At 37.0% G+C, this 18,686-nt stretch overlaps 2 protein-coding genes across 2 annotated transcripts; both read right to left on the bottom strand.

Moving 5' to 3' along the window:
- Window positions 1–2,131: 2,131 nt before the first annotated feature.
- On the bottom strand, window positions 2,132–6,299 carry LOC143592748 (uncharacterized). Its single transcript, XM_077072592.1, has 4 exons — window positions 6,072–6,299; window positions 4,290–4,473; window positions 2,754–3,813; window positions 2,132–2,291 (listed from the first exon to the last, which is right to left on the bottom strand). Exons 1-4 carry the CDS (start codon window positions 6,297–6,299, stop codon window positions 2,132–2,134), a joined length of 1,632 nt encoding a protein of 543 aa, XP_076928707.1.
- Window positions 6,300–17,547: 11,248 nt separating this feature from the next.
- Window positions 17,548–18,180, bottom strand: LOC143592746 (uncharacterized). Its single transcript, XM_077072591.1, has one exon. The coding sequence runs from the start codon at window positions 18,178–18,180 to the stop codon at window positions 17,548–17,550; it is 633 nt and encodes a 210-aa protein (XP_076928706.1).
- Window positions 18,181–18,686: the final 506 nt, after the last annotated feature.

The raw sequence follows: 18,686 nt of genomic DNA, 5'->3' as shown, positions 1-18,686 counted from the left end.
CATTAGCCTTAAAAGTATTGTTAACACATTGAATATCTTCCATTTACTTAAGAAGATTATCATAATGAATTATATATATGTCGACTTTATAGATGCAGGCTTGAAAACAAAGTTTAGAATTAACCTGTTTGGAGAGAGGGGTGGAAGATAACATAAAGGAGAGTTGAATCTCTTTCACCTTCTCTTCAGTTTCATTCTTCTAATCAACTGCATCAACTTGAGCCAAGTTAGCCAACTTTTCTCCGAAGTTCACTTCTCCTCCCATCCAAATTGTTGAGCCATCATTGCTTTCTCAGTGCTTGATCTAGCTGCTCATGTGTGTCCAACTGGAATCAGTTCCCTCTCATTATTGGGTTCCTTAGTGGGGTTGGTGTATTCATGAGCAAAGTGATCCGGCTCGTGGAAGTTGTAGCACCTAAGATTTCCTTTGTCAAAACCCACCTCCTTGTCATTTTTAAAGGCCTAGTTGTTTCAGCCAGTCTTCTTAGTAAAATTCTTTGCCCTGAAGACTAACATAGCCATTTTCCATGAGATATCTGTTTCTTCAACATCTTCAGGATGAATTTGATCTAGTTCAGCAAACATTACTTGTGGACTATGTCACCAGTAAGACAGGGGTTGTAGCAGTTCATGAAACCTGCTATCAAGGCAATGTTCTCCTTTGTTTCATTAGAGATTATGGAAAACTGAGGAGCTAGCTTTGTACTTGAGCTTGATGAAGTAGCAACTGTGTTCCTAGGAAAGGATTTAGAGGGTGTGTTTGAGTGATAGAATGGAGTTGTGGACTGGTTCAATGTGGATATGAACATAGCAAACCCATCATGGGCTGAGAAGGCATTCTTGGTGGATGAGCTCAAACCATCAATGTTGTATGAGCTAGTATGATTAATAGCACGTTGTTTGTCATTCATTTCAAATGCATTGATCACAACCTTCATCTCATTTATGATCATCCTATCCAGATCCTTAGTCTTCTTAATTACAACAACATTCATAATCAGCTTTGAGGAAGTGAATTTTCTATCCCGTATATATCGCTTAATCACTCACTCACTCTATGTCACAACCCACACTGTTAAGTGTTGACAAGAAGGATAACGACCTGCTATTTAAGGTAAGAACAATAATATGTTAATGGCGGAATCACTAACACACTAAATGTTGCTTAATAAATACTAAGGTAACAAACATGACTGTAACTCAAAAGATTTCCATTTATAGAAATATCAATACAAATGAAAATCAATCAGGGTTTCAGAAGGAATGTTTTGTCCGTACGTATTAAAGAACAGCCGTCAGTCTCAATAGTTAGAAATAATATCAGCCGTCTTGTCTATTCTCTCGTATCTCGCCTCTCTGCCTAGGCGTGCCCTAATTTGTTCTATTTAAAGGCCTGTCCAGACAGCTGTCATTCCTTCTAGAAACCGTAATCAATGATATATAATCATATAAACATGTTCAAAAAGATTCTTAGTGTAAAACAGGTCTTCGGGTAAGCTTTGTAGCTTTTGTCTTCTTTCAGCAAACCTGGTAACCAAAGTGTGCTGGTAAACAGTTCTCCAGGTAGACTTTACTTAGAATATTTTCCTTAGAAAATATTCACCTAGCAGACTTCAATCCTCTTGACCATAGCAAACTTTGCTCGATATGATCCTACGAGCAAAATTGTTCTTTAGAAATCCCTTCAACTCTTTGTTAATAAATAACTTATTAAAAAAACTCAAGTGTGTTGGTAACACTGTAGCTGTGCTGGTAACACTGTAGCTTGCTTGGAGTTAAATCTTGCTAGAATAGGTCCTTAGAGTATTTCTTTAATAACTTACTTCAAGCTTGCTGGATGAATCTGCCACATTATTATCAGTGTGAACATGCTCAAGATGAATTAATTTATGTTCATAACAGTCACGAATAAAATGATATTTAATGTGAATGTGCTTGGTTTTTGAATGTTGAACATGATTTTTAACAATAGCAATAGCAGCATCATTATCACAAAAGATTGGGGTGTCAAGAAATTCCAACCCGTATCCAGCAATTAATGGCGCATCCAGATAACCCGTGAGCAGCAAGCTGATGCAGCGACATATTCAGCCTCGGCAGTGGACATGGACATCGTTTGTTGTTTCCTGCACTACCATGAAATGGGTCGGTCACCCAATAACAGACATCCAGCCGACGTAGATTTACTGTCAATATCATCTCCACCGTAATTGTTATCAGCAAAGGCATATAAATGAAAATCTGAGTTCTTGGGATTCCAAAGACCAAGCTTTGGTTGCCCTTTCAGATATCTAAAAATGCGTTTAACAGCAATTAAATGAGAGAGTTTAGGATTATCCTGGAAACGGGCGCATTGACAAACAACAAACATGATGTTAAGGCGACTGTCGGTAAGATATATCACGGATCCGATCATTGACTGATAGTAAGTTTGATCTACGGGATTCCCTTCAGTATCAAAGGAAAGAAGAGGTCTTTCTGCCATAGGAGTTGCTTCGCACTTGGAATCTTGAAATTCGAACTTTGCAAGCATGTCTTCGACACATTTTTCTTAATGCAGCAAAATTCCTGTCGAACTTTGACGAACTTGTAATCCCACAAAAGTCGTCATCTCCCCCAAGGAACTCATTTCAAATCTTTTCGTCATCACCTCTTCAAATTCAGAACATAGTGCAGCACTGGTAGACCCGAAGATGATGTCATCCACATATATCTGAACAAGAATCAAATCTTTCCCGACAAATTTAAGGAACAGAGTCTGATCGATGGTTCCTCTCTTGTAACCATGCCCTAGAAGATGAGCCGTCAAAGTTGCATACCACCCTCGAGGTGCTTGATGAAGACCATACAGTGCTTTATCTGACTTGTAAACATGAGTTTGATTCTTTGACTCCACAAACCCGGGTGGCTGATCCACATAAATCTCTTCCTTGATTTCTCCGTACAAAAACACTGTTTTGATATCCATCTGATAAACTATAAATCCCATGTAGGAGGCATATGCCAGAAAAATCCGAATGGACTCAAGTCGAGCCACGATAGCATACACTTCAGTGTAGTCTAAGCCTTCAACTTGACGAAAACCACTAACAACGAGCCGTGCTTTATTTCGAACGATAACCCCCGTATCATCTTGCTTGTTGTGGAAAACCCATCTTGCATCTAATGCTTTCTTTCCAACTGGCAGCTCAACCAATCTCCAAACTTTGAGCTTATCAAACTGATTTAATTCCTCATGCTTAGAATTCTCCCAGATTGGTACTAGTAGTGCCATTTCCACTGACTTAGGCTCTATATGTGAGATGAAGCAAGAAAACAGAAAACTGTTTATGTGTTCGGTCTGGCTTCTGGTGGACGCGCCTGTTTCAATAGGACCTATGACATTGTCAATTGGATGATCTCGTTGAATTCTTGACGGAATTGAATGCCCTGGAACAGAACTAGTGGAAGGTAAGTTTGATAAATCTTCAAGGATTTCAGTGAGAGGTTTCTTCCATCCAGATGTCACTTGACTGTGTGAGTACGAGAAAATGACAATGTATTCATTGGCTATAACATCTGGGAAAAGAGTGCTTCCAAAGATTTGACGAATCGGTCTCTCTCCCTCAACTGATGAAGCATTGACAGTAGGTGTTGGTGAAGACACAGTTTCGGTAACTTCTTCTTGTTGATTGACTGAAAATGGTTGAGTGGTATCCAATGATTCTGAAGGATCAATACCCAACACTGTAGATATGTGAGAATCAGCATGTAGCTCTTCTTCCTCATCAACATAGTTTGAGCCAGCTGCACCTGAAAAATCTGTGTAAACAACTGGAAATACATTGAAAGGCTTAAAGAGTTCATTATAATCGAATAACTAGTCAGGACCAACACGAGCATCAGTCTCGTTTTCTTCCAGCCAATGTACGTCATACGATTCCACTATCTGCTAAGTTGACTTGCTGTAGACTCTATAGGCAGTACGACCAGCATATCCAACAAAGTAACAATCATCAGCTTTGGCCCCAAACTTTGGGCTTGTGATCATAGACAATCTCATCTATACGTAACTCTGGGCTTGTGACCACAGACAATCCAAATGCCCGAAAATGCGTAACTCTGGGCTTCAAGTTTTAGCAGAGTACATGGACATCCAAATGCCCGAAAATGCGTAACTCTGGGCTTGTGACCATAGACAATCTCATATGGAGTATTCATTTGAGACTTGTTGATCAGCACTCGACTTTGAACATAACATGCCGTGTTCACAGCCTCTACCCAGAAGGACAATGGCAGCTTCGAGTTACACAACATAGTTCTTGCTACCTCAATAAGAGTTATGTTCCTCCTTTCAGCAACACCATTTTGTTGCAGTGTCCGTGTTGAACTGCACTGTCGAAGCACCCCTTTTTCGGCCCAAAAGTAGTTCAGTGTTGAATTCTTGAATTTCGTGCTATTGTCACATTGAATACCCTTCAACTTTAAGTTGATCTGATTCTCCATAAGCATCATGAAGCGTTTAATCAATTCTGCAGTTTCACTATTATTTGACAAGAAAAACACCCAAGTGAAATGTGAGTAATCATCAGTAATACAAGACAATAAGAACTACGGGAAAGACTCAAAACATGAACGTGACCGAAAATATCCATATGCGGAAACTGAAAAACTGATGAAATGGTGTTAACAAGTTTTGGCTTGTGAGACTTACGATTGTGTTTACCCAAGGCACAAGCCACACACTTTTCAATAGCAACAAAATATTTGACAGGTAAACCACGCACCAAGTCATTTTTAGCAAGACAGTTTATATTTATAATGTTGGCATGACCAAGACGACGATGCCAAAGCATGGCTTTATGTTATGACACTTTTGAAAACAAGCAGGTTATTTCATGAGGAACGTTTTTGTTCATATCGATCACATAAGCATTATATTTTCTCTGTGATTTAACAAGAACCCAATCCTCTGGTATGATGATACCAGGTTTTAAAATCAAACACTCTTTGTTAGTGTAATGGGTTGAAAAACCTTTATCACAGATCTGCTAGACGCTCAACAGACTGTGTTTCAACTCAGGAACAAAGTTAACATTATCAAACTTTAGAACACCGTTACATACATTACCCTTCTGAGTAATATTCCCTTTTTCTCCTCCCGCAAAGAAATCATACCACCATTAAAGATTTGAATGTCGTGTAGCTGGGAAATGTCTCCTGTTATGTGCCTGTAACAGCCACTATCAACATACCAAGGTCTGATGATATTCCTCCGTAGCTATTCCTGCACGATGTGCGAGATCAGTTAGTTTTATGTACCCAGTCCATAGTAACACTGGTGAACCTGATTCATCAAAGCTTGTCACGGGTTGCCATGACATGTCTTACTGGTTATCTAATATAGAATTTGATAGCTTGATCTTTGGAGATTTAGGCAACCATTCATATCTAGTTTTAGAAGATTTATTGTTGTTTGTATGAATAGATGACTTAATTTCTGGTTTTCGAGCGAGAGACACAGATGACTTTGTCTTCCTAACTTGTTTCGGTCCAGAAACCGAGTCGGGTCTTGAGACCAAAACATAGTTTCTATCACCTTTCCGAAACGTGTTTGGCTTGGTCTGATTAGGACTAAACCTACCAAGTTTGTTTCTTTTCCAGTCACCATAAGAGGGATTTGCCTTAAAATACCTTGATTTTCTTTGAAAAATATTTTGAGACATGTTCCTCTGATAGTATCCATAATATGGGACATATGGACGGTGTGGACAATTTCTAGCAATATGATAAGGAGTTCCATAATTAAAACATGTTTGACTATTTATGTGTAATTCATTTTGGTCAACTCCTTGTATGGACCTGTTGTGTGAGCTAGATTGCTTCACTTGGTGTTTACCACTTGACTTATTGCTTGGTGTATCATAATTTGGATCATTTGAACTTCCCTCTTTAACCAAATTAGGTGACATATATGTATGAGGATTCTTATTTTTATCAAATTTATTCAAAGACACACCATTAGATTTCAAAGTTTTAAAGGAATTAACCACACAATTGTCTTTGCTCTTAAAAACATAGCCCACACAAACATTTGAAGTCATAGAATTCAAAGCAGGTAAATTTAAAGGAATATGAGAATTAAAGTCCTTATTATTCAAAACAAGCAAATCATCATCCGCATCAGTCCAATCCTCAAAAATTACTTCTTTTGCATGTGAAGTAAACGTATTAGTATCATTAACCCTTGAGGTTGATTCAGTGGATTTCACCGAGTCAAGATCGCCTTTGCTATTTTCAGCTGGTTTACCATACTGCATGTTTTGAAAATTTTCTTCCTGCTCTTTTGGTAGTAGGAAGTGCAGTATAGTTGTTATTATATGGAGGAGGTACGCTACTGTACCCTATACCTTCACCGGCGTTTTCTTTCCACCATAATTTTTTCAATCATGGAGTTAACAACAACACTAAAGCCATCGAATTTCTTATAATCTAGTTCAGCTCTTTCAAATTTATTAGATAAATTTATAATTTCTAGTTTAGAGGCTTCTAGTTCAGCAGTTAACTCATCAATTTTCTGTTCGGCATCAAGGTAGTGATAGCTTTTTATGCTAAAAGCATATTGAAGTTTAGAGAAATCCCTTTTCTGTGATTCAATTTTATCTTTGAAAGCTTTCTCATTCTTCTTAAGGTTAAAATATTCAGATTTTATTCCTTCCAAATCTATAAGCAAGTTACTATTATGAGATTTGAATAGATCTACTTTATCAATACAAGCTTGAGAACATAATTGGGAACTTACCTAGGATGAGCTAGAAGGAGTGAAAGCCATGAAAAAAAATTGAAGCTCCTTAACTTGTTCATCAGCAGCATTTTCTTCTTCAGCAACTTCAATACGAGCAAAGTTTGTAGTCTGGTTAGTTATGTTGAGGGCTGCCATCTGATCATTCTAGGAGAATTGTTGAGCTACCAAGCTTCACTCACCTTCAGCCGTACATGCCCCATTTTCTCCTCTAGCATTTCCCACTGGAACCAGCGCCCTTTCTTTATTTCCTTCCTTCGCTGGGTTAGTGCGTTCACGAGCAAAGTGACCAGGCTCGTGACAGTTGTAGCACCTTAAACATCCTTAACGAATCAGGAGGGATATAAACATAGATCTAGTTCATTAAACATCCTTAACAAACTAGACTGTTACATTAACGAACTACCTTAATAACTTAATAATTTATTACATAAATAAAACGACAAATACATAATCGATAAATACAAAGACTCGAGACGCAAAACCGTGCACTAACAGACACCCCCTTGTCTTGATATCTTTTTCTTTACTTTACTTGAAGCGCTTGGACTGCCAATCTCTGCAACTATTAATCCCGTTCTCATAACATACATGCACAACGCGTTGGAATTGCATAGCCAGATCATAGTCTTCATTGCGCTCGAACAAAATCTGGTTCTTGTGTAGCACGTCGTTGTTGGTCTCGGTTAAGTTAACCAGCCACATCGGATCAATGATCATGATCAACTCGGTCTTCAAACCTTTCCCAAAACAAAGGCCTCGCCGGTTCGGTCATCGTAATACCAGCGGTTGAAAGATAGATGCACGTGTTGGTTCAAAGTCTTCACTGGTACCCGCTTCATGGTCTTTGGCTGCTTCACTTTGAGAATCAAGTTTCTCCAACCCTTTCTTGGATCAATTTCATCTATACCTTTTCGGTTTGGAACCTGGGGCTTGAGAAACTTAAATCCATGGTTGACTTCAAATAACAGATATTGATGGAACCAATATGCTATCCAAGCACCCCCACGGTTGATAAATGGACGACACGCGAGGGTACGAACATCCCAACGTGGTAAAGTGAGAACATCCATTATCTTCTCATATTATTGAACCCCCTTTTCCCATTTCACAATGCATACTTTAAGATCGGAATCATATAACCAAGACATGATATTACCTTGAACCTTTGACATGGTTTTGAATGAAGTCATTTGGTTGGCTTTAGTATGAGCAGCAGCTTTATCCTTCTGTTCTTGATCCACATATCTATAAGCCTCAATAATCTTACGAGTTTTCTTGATTCGATACCCAAACTATGTTGCAATATCAGCATCAGTCGGGTTTTCAATTGAATCAAATCTGGTATCAACCACCTTCTTACCCTTGGATACTTTCTCCAGATTATCCTCTGCTGCTTTAAACATTTGCTCGTTAAATACTGGAGCATCTTGATCAACATTTGTGTGTTGAAACAAGTCAGGATACTCCTCAGCTGTGACATCTTCAACCTCGACCTCCTCATTTTCATAAATAAAATCCGTATACATATGAATAGTCGAATCATTTAGAATCTCCTCATCGTTCATCACTTCTATATCGGGCTCCGTTTCTAACACGGTTAACTCATCGTCATTCAAACCAAGAAGTAGTGAAATCTGTTCTCGTGTTAGATATTTTTGCACAAACTGCCCAACTTCAATCTCATTCCGATTCACCATACTCCTAACCACCCCCGATCCATCCACAAAGATAACTGTATCAGCTTAAATCATCTCAATTTGTTTAGCAACGGTCCTATCATGATAAACAATGATCTGCTTATCCGAATCACCAACTCCACTAGTGCCTACACCAGAGGAAGAACCGTGAGATTGTTTCGGCTCATTTCCCCCAGCACCTGAAGCATCAGGGTCCTCCTCCTCATCATTCTTCAACTTTTTCAACACATCGTCTTTACACGTGAGTTGTAGAATGAGATCTTCTTGTTCTTTCAATTTCACCCCCTGAGACGTAACAATCTCACGAAGGGCTATCATTTCCTTCTGACAAAACGAGACGTAGCTCATCAGTTTCTTTTGATTTTCCATGAGGCATTCTTGATTCAAACGGTCAGCAGAAATTTGGTTTTCATACAAATGAAGAAGACTTTACAACATGTTTGTCTGCTGAGTTGGAGGCATGGCGTGAAATGAAGCAGGAATAGGTTGCATAGGCCCCTGTGGTCGAATCAACTCAAGAACGAGATATTTGTTGGTGGTGGAGGCAACATCATCGGTGTTGGAGAAACCACCGAATTTGCAGTAGAAGGAATTGGCAATGTAGATAATACAAAATGTCGAATCATGCCAAGCCTTGGGTCTGACGTGAGCGTAGTCGTCAAAGTAAGCTCCGGAGTGCTTGTAGTAAGCGGCACCGCCTGGTGTAGAGGAGTGAACAACCTTGGAGGTTGAACTCCAAACGAGACACCAGCACCAGCTGACACTCAACGCTTAGCTGACCCCTCAGTGGCCAACTCTTTTCCTTTTCTCTTTCGTTGAGCTGCAATTGTAGCAGCTAACGCAGCTTCCACCACAGCTTGTTGTTCTAAGATAGTTGCATCACCATCACCACCACCACCTCCATCATCACCACCAGCGTTCCCACCTTCTCCTCCCTCACGCTCGGAGTCTGAATCATCATGGATCTAGTGTTCCTCGGGAGGACATTCATAATTAGGGTTTACAATATGACCAATCAAACATTTGGTCTTCGGTCTCTCCTTCTGATAGATCTTCATTCTTCGCACCGTGTCAGTCGTCATGTGATCTAGTTCCAGCACGTCATCTACCAAGGTTTGATCGATAACCAAATTTGGAATCTAGTCTTGAATAATTAGCTGAAGAAACCTTGGATACATCAGGAATTTCTTCTTCTTGACCATTTGTAGGCACTGTTCTTTAAGGTGGTAGAAGATCATCTCCGAGAAATTAAACGGTTTGTTAAGAACAAGTGCCACAAACGCCGACTGCAACATGATAACGCACTCATCAAATCCACCCTTACGACCTCCCAAACAATGAATCAACACATGTAGTAGATACTTGTAGGTCGGGCACAATCCATTCTTGTTGTACTATGAATCTCCGATGTCACCACTATAAAATACACGACGGAATAGACCCTTGATCAATTTCTTGTCAAACTCACACAGATTGTCAATATTATCCGCAAAACGAAGAACACATCTAATCACATCAGTATCTACAGTGATAAGAGTTTGATTGATTGTAGCTTCGATGTGGTTCTCAGCTTCAACGTATCTCGCCGTATTTCAAAATTGACGAATGATACTAAGACGGACTTCAGGATCAGTAGTGATAGAGTAGTGAATACGCGAACGATGAAGAAACTCTAATAATCCTCCAAAGAGATTTTCATATGCAAAATTTGTACCAACGACATCACAAATATTGTGTTTCTTGTCGTATGGTAATAACGGTATAACTTGTTGATGTTGTTGATCAGCAACTGGTGGATCTTGGTCCATTTGTTCAGCCATAATACTGGATAAATAATGTCAAAGATTAGCAATATGAAAATTTATAAACACAAGTTTTATAAAATTTGAACACTTAAGTATCTATCAATAAACTATGTATTTAATTAAAATTTAGATCTCGTATGTATAATCGATGTATCGACGCGGTCAGATCCTTGGAATGTTTTATCAAGTTTACAATATTTAAATGATTAAATGTGAAATGTCATTCGTTAAAGAAACAGTCTGATTTGTTACAATTTTGTAACAAATCAACTGATTTGCTATCAAGTAAATTAATAACGAATAAGAAATAGCGAATTACTATTAAAGAGTAACGAACTAACACCTAGTTCATTATAATTAACGAATACACATCTGGTTCGCTAATAAAATTGATTCGCTATTCTAATTCGTTAGAATTACTTAACGAATTGGACACGAAGTAGTTCCAATTCGCTAAGTATAACGAATGGCCAAAAAATCTTAATCTTTGACTCAATTTTAGTCAAAGTCAAAATTAACCAAGAACACCATAAGTCAAAATTGCAACTCTGATGTCAATTACCCCATAATCGTCGATGGATATTCGAACAAATGACCACAAAGATCTTGGAAATCCATTGGGATTAAAATGGTATCGATTTGATGATCCAAAACATGATATAAGTTAAATAGATTAGGGGTTTGAACAAAGTGTAAAACCCGATAGTAGTCATCAATAATTAACCCAGCAATAAACAATCAAAACATGATCTAAGATCACCATGGATCTCGGAAATACATTCCGATGATAATGGTAACAAATAATGGTCCATTACAGGTTAACAATTAAGGTTCATAAAAACATCAAACACCCGATAACAAAGTAGACTAATTAACCCATCATAACACTACTATTTTTGACGAAAAGTATTACGGTTTGATCATCAATACCTTATGAACACGAATATATGATCAAAACACAGAAAACTGAAGATCAAAAATTCTAAAAAATTTGAGTAGAGTAACTTTGTATATGGGGAAGATGAAAGGTGAATAATGTGATGAACCATTCTCACATTTCCCTATATATTCTGACACGACACGCTTTCCAATGTAGCGAATCAGGTTATTCGTTTGAATTTTGAATTAACGAATCAGTTGATTCGTTAGATTCATTTAACAAGTGTCATAACGAATCAGATTTTATTTTTTGTCTAATCTGTTAACATATGCATAACGAATTGAAGTCATTCGTTACAGAGTGCGGAAGCGAATTAGGGTAACGAACTAGGATGTGGTTCGTTAAAATGACCTAATTCGTTATTCATATTTAATGAAGTATACATTATTTAATTTTAAATGAATAAGATAATTAATAAAGGAATTAAATAATTATAAGAATTAATTTTTTCTAAAAAATTAAAGAATAAATTAAAAAAAAAATAAAAGAATTCAATAAGTGACCCTTTTATATTAACAGGATTACCGAGACCCCAAACCTTGATAATCGAATACTTTAAATCGTTTCCCGTTTTGAAAACGATAACTTAAAATTATTCAGAGATTCTTCAACTAGGTCATTTGCCATTAGATAGTTCATCTTACGAACATGAATGTGACCCATTCTACGATGCCATATAATAGAATCTTTCTCGGTTGCTTTCGAGACAAAACATGTTTCGATCGATGTGGATACTTTAGAACTTATATTTAAGACATAAATATCATTTGATCGGGGTGATCACATGATTACCATGTCCTCGGGAATCACATACCCCGGTTTCAAAATCAGACAGTCTTTATCTGTAAATACTGTAGTGTATTTCTTGTCACAGATTTGCGACACACTCAATAAATTATGATCTACTTTGTCACAATAGTTAACCTTCTAAAAAGTAATATTCCCATTCGATACATCACCTACCTGTGTAATCATACCCCCAGAATTCCCAGAAAATGCCACATAACCCCCTTGAATATTTCTTACATTTGTTAAGAGGTCGAGATTTCCAGTGATATGACGAGAACATCCACTATCCATAATCCATTTTTCACCAGAAATGGTCTTGGATGTACCCTACACACAAACGAAAATGATTAGTTCAAAAAGGCAGCCCAGGCCACAGTCTTGGGCACCTTTCGGTTTTCTTGAGAAAAGTTAAACTTAGTTGAATTCAACTATTGTTCAGCAACTTGAGAATAAGTTACAGGCTTCTTTTACTTTTGTCTTAGATAAGCAGCTTGAACTACATTTGAGTTCACATTTTTGCATAACAGTTCAGTTGGAATAAACTTTGATTTAACAGAACCATGAGTTTCATTCACATGAACAACTTTTCGAGGATTCAAGTTTGAGAACATGATGTGAGTATCATCATAATACGACACAGGTCGTTTCAGAATCTCTTTTATCAGAGGAGCTGGTTTTGATTGATCTTTGATAAATGGGTGGAGATTCTGAGAACTCATCTGACCACAGTTTCTCACCACATGTCCTTATTGACCACAAAGGAAACAGCTTTGCATGTCCACATGTTTGTGTTGAGAATTTGCAGTAACTTAAGATACAGACGGTTGATGATGACTCACATTCTTTGTAAAACTCTTAGCTAAATCATCAGATTTCTTATTCAAATAAAAATCTAAGTTAGAATAATTTGAAAAACTTTTCAAAGTATCTGTTTTAGCTTGAGCATACCGACGTTCAAGATCTTGAATCTTGGAAGTTTCATTGTGAAACACACTCTCAATGAGTTCTGGTTTAATGATACTTATTGGAATGTCTTTCCCAGTGAACATCGTGTCTATCCCCTTTAATTTAAACACACAACTAGTAGATAGCTTGGAAACAGTTGGATTTATGAAACACAAGAAATCCTCATCAGAAATTTTGGGTTTTTCTGGTTTCTTAGCCCTCACTGGTTTGACTTTCACATGAGTATCTTATTTCACCTGAGTTGTGTGCAAACCATACACAGTCTCCTCAAATTCATGAGGTTCACACAATATGTGATTAGAACTTTGAATGTTCTTGTTCTTGTGTATTATTTTAGGTTCGAACACATCCTCAATGATGACTTGATCAACATTTTCAACAAGGATTTTGTTTCTTTGAACATGAGGTTTCTGAGTTGTAGCTTGGGTTTTAACAGGTTCTGGTTTAACTGGTTTTACTTTTTCAGAAATCACAGATTCTTTAACAATCACATCCTCTTCTTTTCTAGCAAAAGGATTTGGTTTGTAATCATTTTGAAAAGGTGGTGGAATTTCAACAAAAGCTATTCCTTTCTTTGAAACTCTTTGCTTACCAGATACTTCAATTATTTCGTTTAGCAAAAAGGAAGAGTTCCTGAATTTACCCAATTTGTTATTTAACTCAAGAACCTCATTCTCAAGTTCGGTTATCTTCGATCTATGCTTCAAGATTTCTTGAAATTTTTTATCATTGATAGTCATTTTAACCGATAACTCAGCCTTAAGATCATGATTACGTATAGTTAAGGCCTCAATCTTTTCTCTTGAATGCATTTGAGAGGTTAAAGATTGCCTATAAGTATCCTTTAAAGATGCAATCTCTTTAACTAAATTATCATTATGGGCGTTCAATTCATATAACATAGGTTTGATAATTTCACAGTCAACACATGAAGAATTAACACCTACGTTAGAAGAAGAGTTACTAACCTCATTTTGCTTAGCCATGTAAGCAGACGTGGTTGAATCACTGATTTTTTCCATACATGCAAAGGTAGTTGGAAGCTTTTCATTTGAATCATCCAAATCTGACTCTGTATCAGCATCAGAAGATAGTTCACTCCCGCTTGCATCTTGAAAATTTTCACTTGACCCAAACATCACCAAATTAGTTTGATTGTGATGACACAACAATCGTTGTGACCAGTCATCTCCACCAAAGTTAGACAACATTGCTTGAGATCCAGAAGATGATGGTTTAGTTACAGAAGACTTTCCAGCATCACTACCACTTTTACCAGATGTGGTCTGATCTTGCTTTCTTGGACCAGTGTACTCTTTCTTCGGTTTATCACATTCTTTAGCAAAATACCCAAACTCTTGACAGTTATAGCATTTTACCTTTAATTTATCAAAACCCAACTTCTTGTTCAGCGAAGGAAGATCTTTATCCGTTCTTTGCATAAACTTTTTCACTAATAATTATCATAGCCATATTCCATTTTACGTCCATCAGTTCTAGATCATCGGGATCAATTTGATCATAATATTCATCAGTCAAATCAATCGTTGCAATCTTTCTAGTAACCAAATTCTCGTTTGAAGACATAAAGGTAGACAGAAAAGCAAAGTTCTATTCAGCCTCTCTCATGTTAACATTTGTTTGAGAAGAGAATTGGTTTGTGGGAGATGAAGTTCCAGATCCTCAAGATGAACCATAACACTAGATAATCCAGTATTTCCAGCTGTATAGAAACAAACACGTGGATCACTGTAAATAGTTGTTGCATTCTCACTTGCATTTTGTGTGAAAAATGCAGTGATAGGAGAAATGGTCGAACTCAATGGCATACTTCCACCATAAAAGGCAGGATCTTGACTGTCCTTTGAAGATTTTTGACATTTAAGATCATATTCTCTTGCTTCGATCTTTTGCATAAATTCTGATGCTGTCAGATCTTTATTGTTGAAATAATTATTTTTTTTAAAACCATCAAGAACGTCAAATAAGAACTCGGTAGTGCACTTTTAATGGTGTCAATCTTGTCAAGTTCAGAAGTTTTCAGCTTCATCTTCTCCATCTCAGCTATCAAGTGATTAAAACTTGTTGTCATCTCTTCCACAGTTTCACCCTTAAGTAGATTAAAGTTTCTAAATTGAAAATTAAGCATAACCTTCTTACTATCAGTAGTATTACCCATATTTCTCATACGAATGTGTTGGAATAGAGAACCACAAATCTTTATACTACCAACTTGGTGAAAGATGTTTTCAGGAAAAGCCATAGTAAGAGTAGAATACACTTTTGTCTCAATTTCTAACGCTTTCTTCTCTTTAACCGAGTATTGTGAGATAGCTTTAGGAGTAAAACCAATAGTCTCCTCCCCAATCATTGGAACTGTATACACTTCATCTAAACAATACGAGCAATCAGGGTGAACTGACCCTAGAGGACTACGGAAACGGGGTTCCCATTTAGCAAAATCGCTAAATTTCATTAAACGTGGACATTTTGAATGTGAACCGATCTCGGTGTCCAGTTCTAACATTTGTTGCATTAACATATTTTGAAAAGCTAGTGCATACATATCAGCCATTTTTGCTAAATAACAATTTCTCAAACTCAAAAGGGTTAAAATTGAAAATTATATTAACGAACTATGAACAGTAGAAGTAACGAACTTTGAACAGTAGTTAACGAATCACAACTTAACGAAGTTAAGATTGTTCAGGTAACGAATTAGAACTGATGTTAATGAATTAGAAATAGTAACTTTGACGAATTAGAAATAGTTTATAACGAACTGGTTCACGAATTAAGTCAAATAACGAATCAAGTTGTCAACGAATCAGGTGATTTTCTATAACGAATCACTAAGTGTAGCCATAACGAATTAAGTAACGAATCGTCTACAGTTGATAACGAATCAACCTTACATCGAATTAGGTAGTTACAATGGTTGTAACAACCCTCTGTCAATAAATGCCCCGAGGCAAAAGTTGTAATAAAATAGTTAACGAGGTGAGACACGTGTCACACGAATAAGAACTTGTAACGAATTGATTAACGAATCAATCAATACCCATAACGAATAAGCTTAAAATATTAACGAAATAAGATGAGAAGTTAACGAATCAGATTTAAATGTTAACGAATCAAACTTAAAGGTTAACGAATTGATATGAATATTCAAATATTCAAACCTTCAAACTTATTTTTCCAGATTTCTTGAAAACTTAAGAACACAAACCTAGAAAACAAATCCGTAATACTTAACCAATACTCAACAAATCGCACAATCAAACTACCAAATTACTCGTGACCACATCACGAATCCATTCGCATCATCCCGTAAATCAATCAACACTTAACTCGTAACCGATTTGACCAATACCAAACCCCTGTTTATGGCTTAACCATATCTAATCCAATAAACACACCAATTCACACCAAATCTCAATTCCAGTTCATTACAATTTCCCAATACCTTAACATACTCAAATCCAATCCAAAACTCATCCAATTAATACTCAATTCGATCCAAATTCAAACTAAACAGAAAGTTAACACAAACACTATCAATTATCAATCTAATAAACTTAATTAACAACCAAATCAAGCACAAAAGAGCACCGAAAGCTCTGATACCACTTGTTTGAACTCGGAATTATCCTAACACACACAGATCACAGATCTGATATGTATATATATAATTAACCTAAGGATCTAGTTCAATGTTACTCTTTATTGTATGTTATATATATATAAGATATTAATTGTATGTATGTGTATTATAAGATTAATATGAAGATGAAGATTGAGAGAGAATTGGACAACAATTCGTTAATGTAATCTCTAAAACTTAAATAACAGTGTACACAAGCCACTATAAATAGAATATGGATCTAGTTCATTACATATTCCGTAACGAACTAGAATCCACTTCGTTACATACACTTAAAGGAAATAATCCTTAACGAATCACCCCCTGATTCGTTAAACATACTTAACGAATCAGGAGGGATATAAACATAGATCTAGTTCGTTAAACATCCTTAACGAACTAGAATGTTACATTAACGAACTACATTAATAACTTAATTATTTATTACATAAATAAAACGACTCGACAAATACATAATCGATAAATACAAAGACTCGAGACGCAAAATCATGCACTAACAATCTCAACAGCTACTACTAGTTGAACCAGATCTCTAGCAAGAAAAGCATTGTAGCAATTCATGAACCCTGCCATTAAGATGATGTTTTCATGTGTTTCCTTTGAAATGGGGGGAGTCTGACTGGGAGAATGATTGGAAGATGCAGCCGAAGGCTGGGACTTAGCAGCTGAATCAGTCAGTTGAGCAGAATGAGGAAAGAACACGGGAGTTGGTTTTGGTGGTGCTTATGAGAATTGACCCTGAGAAGACTTGAACATTGAGAAATTATTCTGAGGCTGATACTGCTGAGTATACTGCCTTGAGAAGCCTTAAACATTGAGAAGTTGTGTTGTGAGTTAAGTGCATTGTTAGAAGCAACACTGTAGCCATCTGCATTGTAAGAGTTTGCATGGTTTATGGCACGCTACTTTCCATCCATGTCACAATCCTTGATGATTGCCATAACTTCTGACAGAGTTAGCCTGTTGAGATCTTTGGTCTTCTTGATCACCGCAACATTCATATCCCAACTTTGAGGTAGTGAATTTACCAGTTTATTGTTTGTTTCAGCAGCAGTCAGACTAATATTAGCTGATCTCATCTCAGTCACAAGAGATATAAATCTCTGCAGCTGAGTTTCCAACGAATCTCCCAGATCGTGATTGAGCATGTTGAACTTCTGTCGCAAGAGATCTTGACGACTTCTCCTCATGTCCTCATTTCCTTCATACACTTCAATCAGGACCTCCCATAGTGCCTTAGCAGACTGTAATTCTCTAAATCCCAAAGCAATCTCGGGTGAAAGTGCCAGGGTTAAAGTAGAAAATGCCTTGTCGTCCTCTTCAATCTTTTCAAAATCAGCATCATCATACAGTTCAACAGGTTTCATAGCAACTTCTTTAGAGTTTTCACGTTGATACGTGATAACTTGAGGGCCTATAACAATACTTCTCCAAATCTTGGGATCTTTCATTTTTACGTACTTCTCAAACCTAAACTTCCACTCGCTAAAACCCTCATGAGACAGCAGACGGGGTACACGAGTAGTAGTTCCCATTATAGAGTCCAGTTCTTGATGCAATGTAGCATTAGTTGACCCATTTGTTATTTTGGTCCATTTAAAATAAAAATGAAAATTGGTCCAGTAACAAAGTCCAAATACTTTCTTAATTATCCTAAGGCTCAATCTGATCAGGCCCAAATATATAATCCAAGACGAAAACAATAGTGACCGAGAGCTAGCGTTGATCGAAAACTAAGAATATCAGTCGAAAACACTCTTGGTTGACCGAGAAAAGCCAAAATCAATAGAAAACTCTTAAAGTTGACCGAGAACGCTCAAAGCTGACCGAGAACAGATGAAATCCACCAATAACTAACATATTTCCCCTAGAATCCTTGAACTTAGCCGAGATCACACAAAATTGGCCGAAAACGATGATAATTTGCCCGAGAACCTAGGGTTTTCGGCCGAAACCTCTTAAATGACCTCGAATACAGTCAAGAATGCCCGAGAATTTCTTTGATCAGTTAAGTTTGGTAACAAAATAAATCCTGAGATCA

The sequence above is a fragment of the Bidens hawaiensis genome, unplaced genomic scaffold (assembly GCF_021521415.1).
Source record: "Bidens hawaiensis isolate Kalapana, Puna unplaced genomic scaffold, B.hawaiensis_p1.1 tig00041180_1, whole genome shotgun sequence".
Taxonomy (NCBI): domain Eukaryota; kingdom Viridiplantae; phylum Streptophyta; class Magnoliopsida; order Asterales; family Asteraceae; genus Bidens; species Bidens hawaiensis.
Note: the sequence above shows the minus strand (reverse complement) of the source record. Positions and strands in the feature narration are given on the sequence as shown.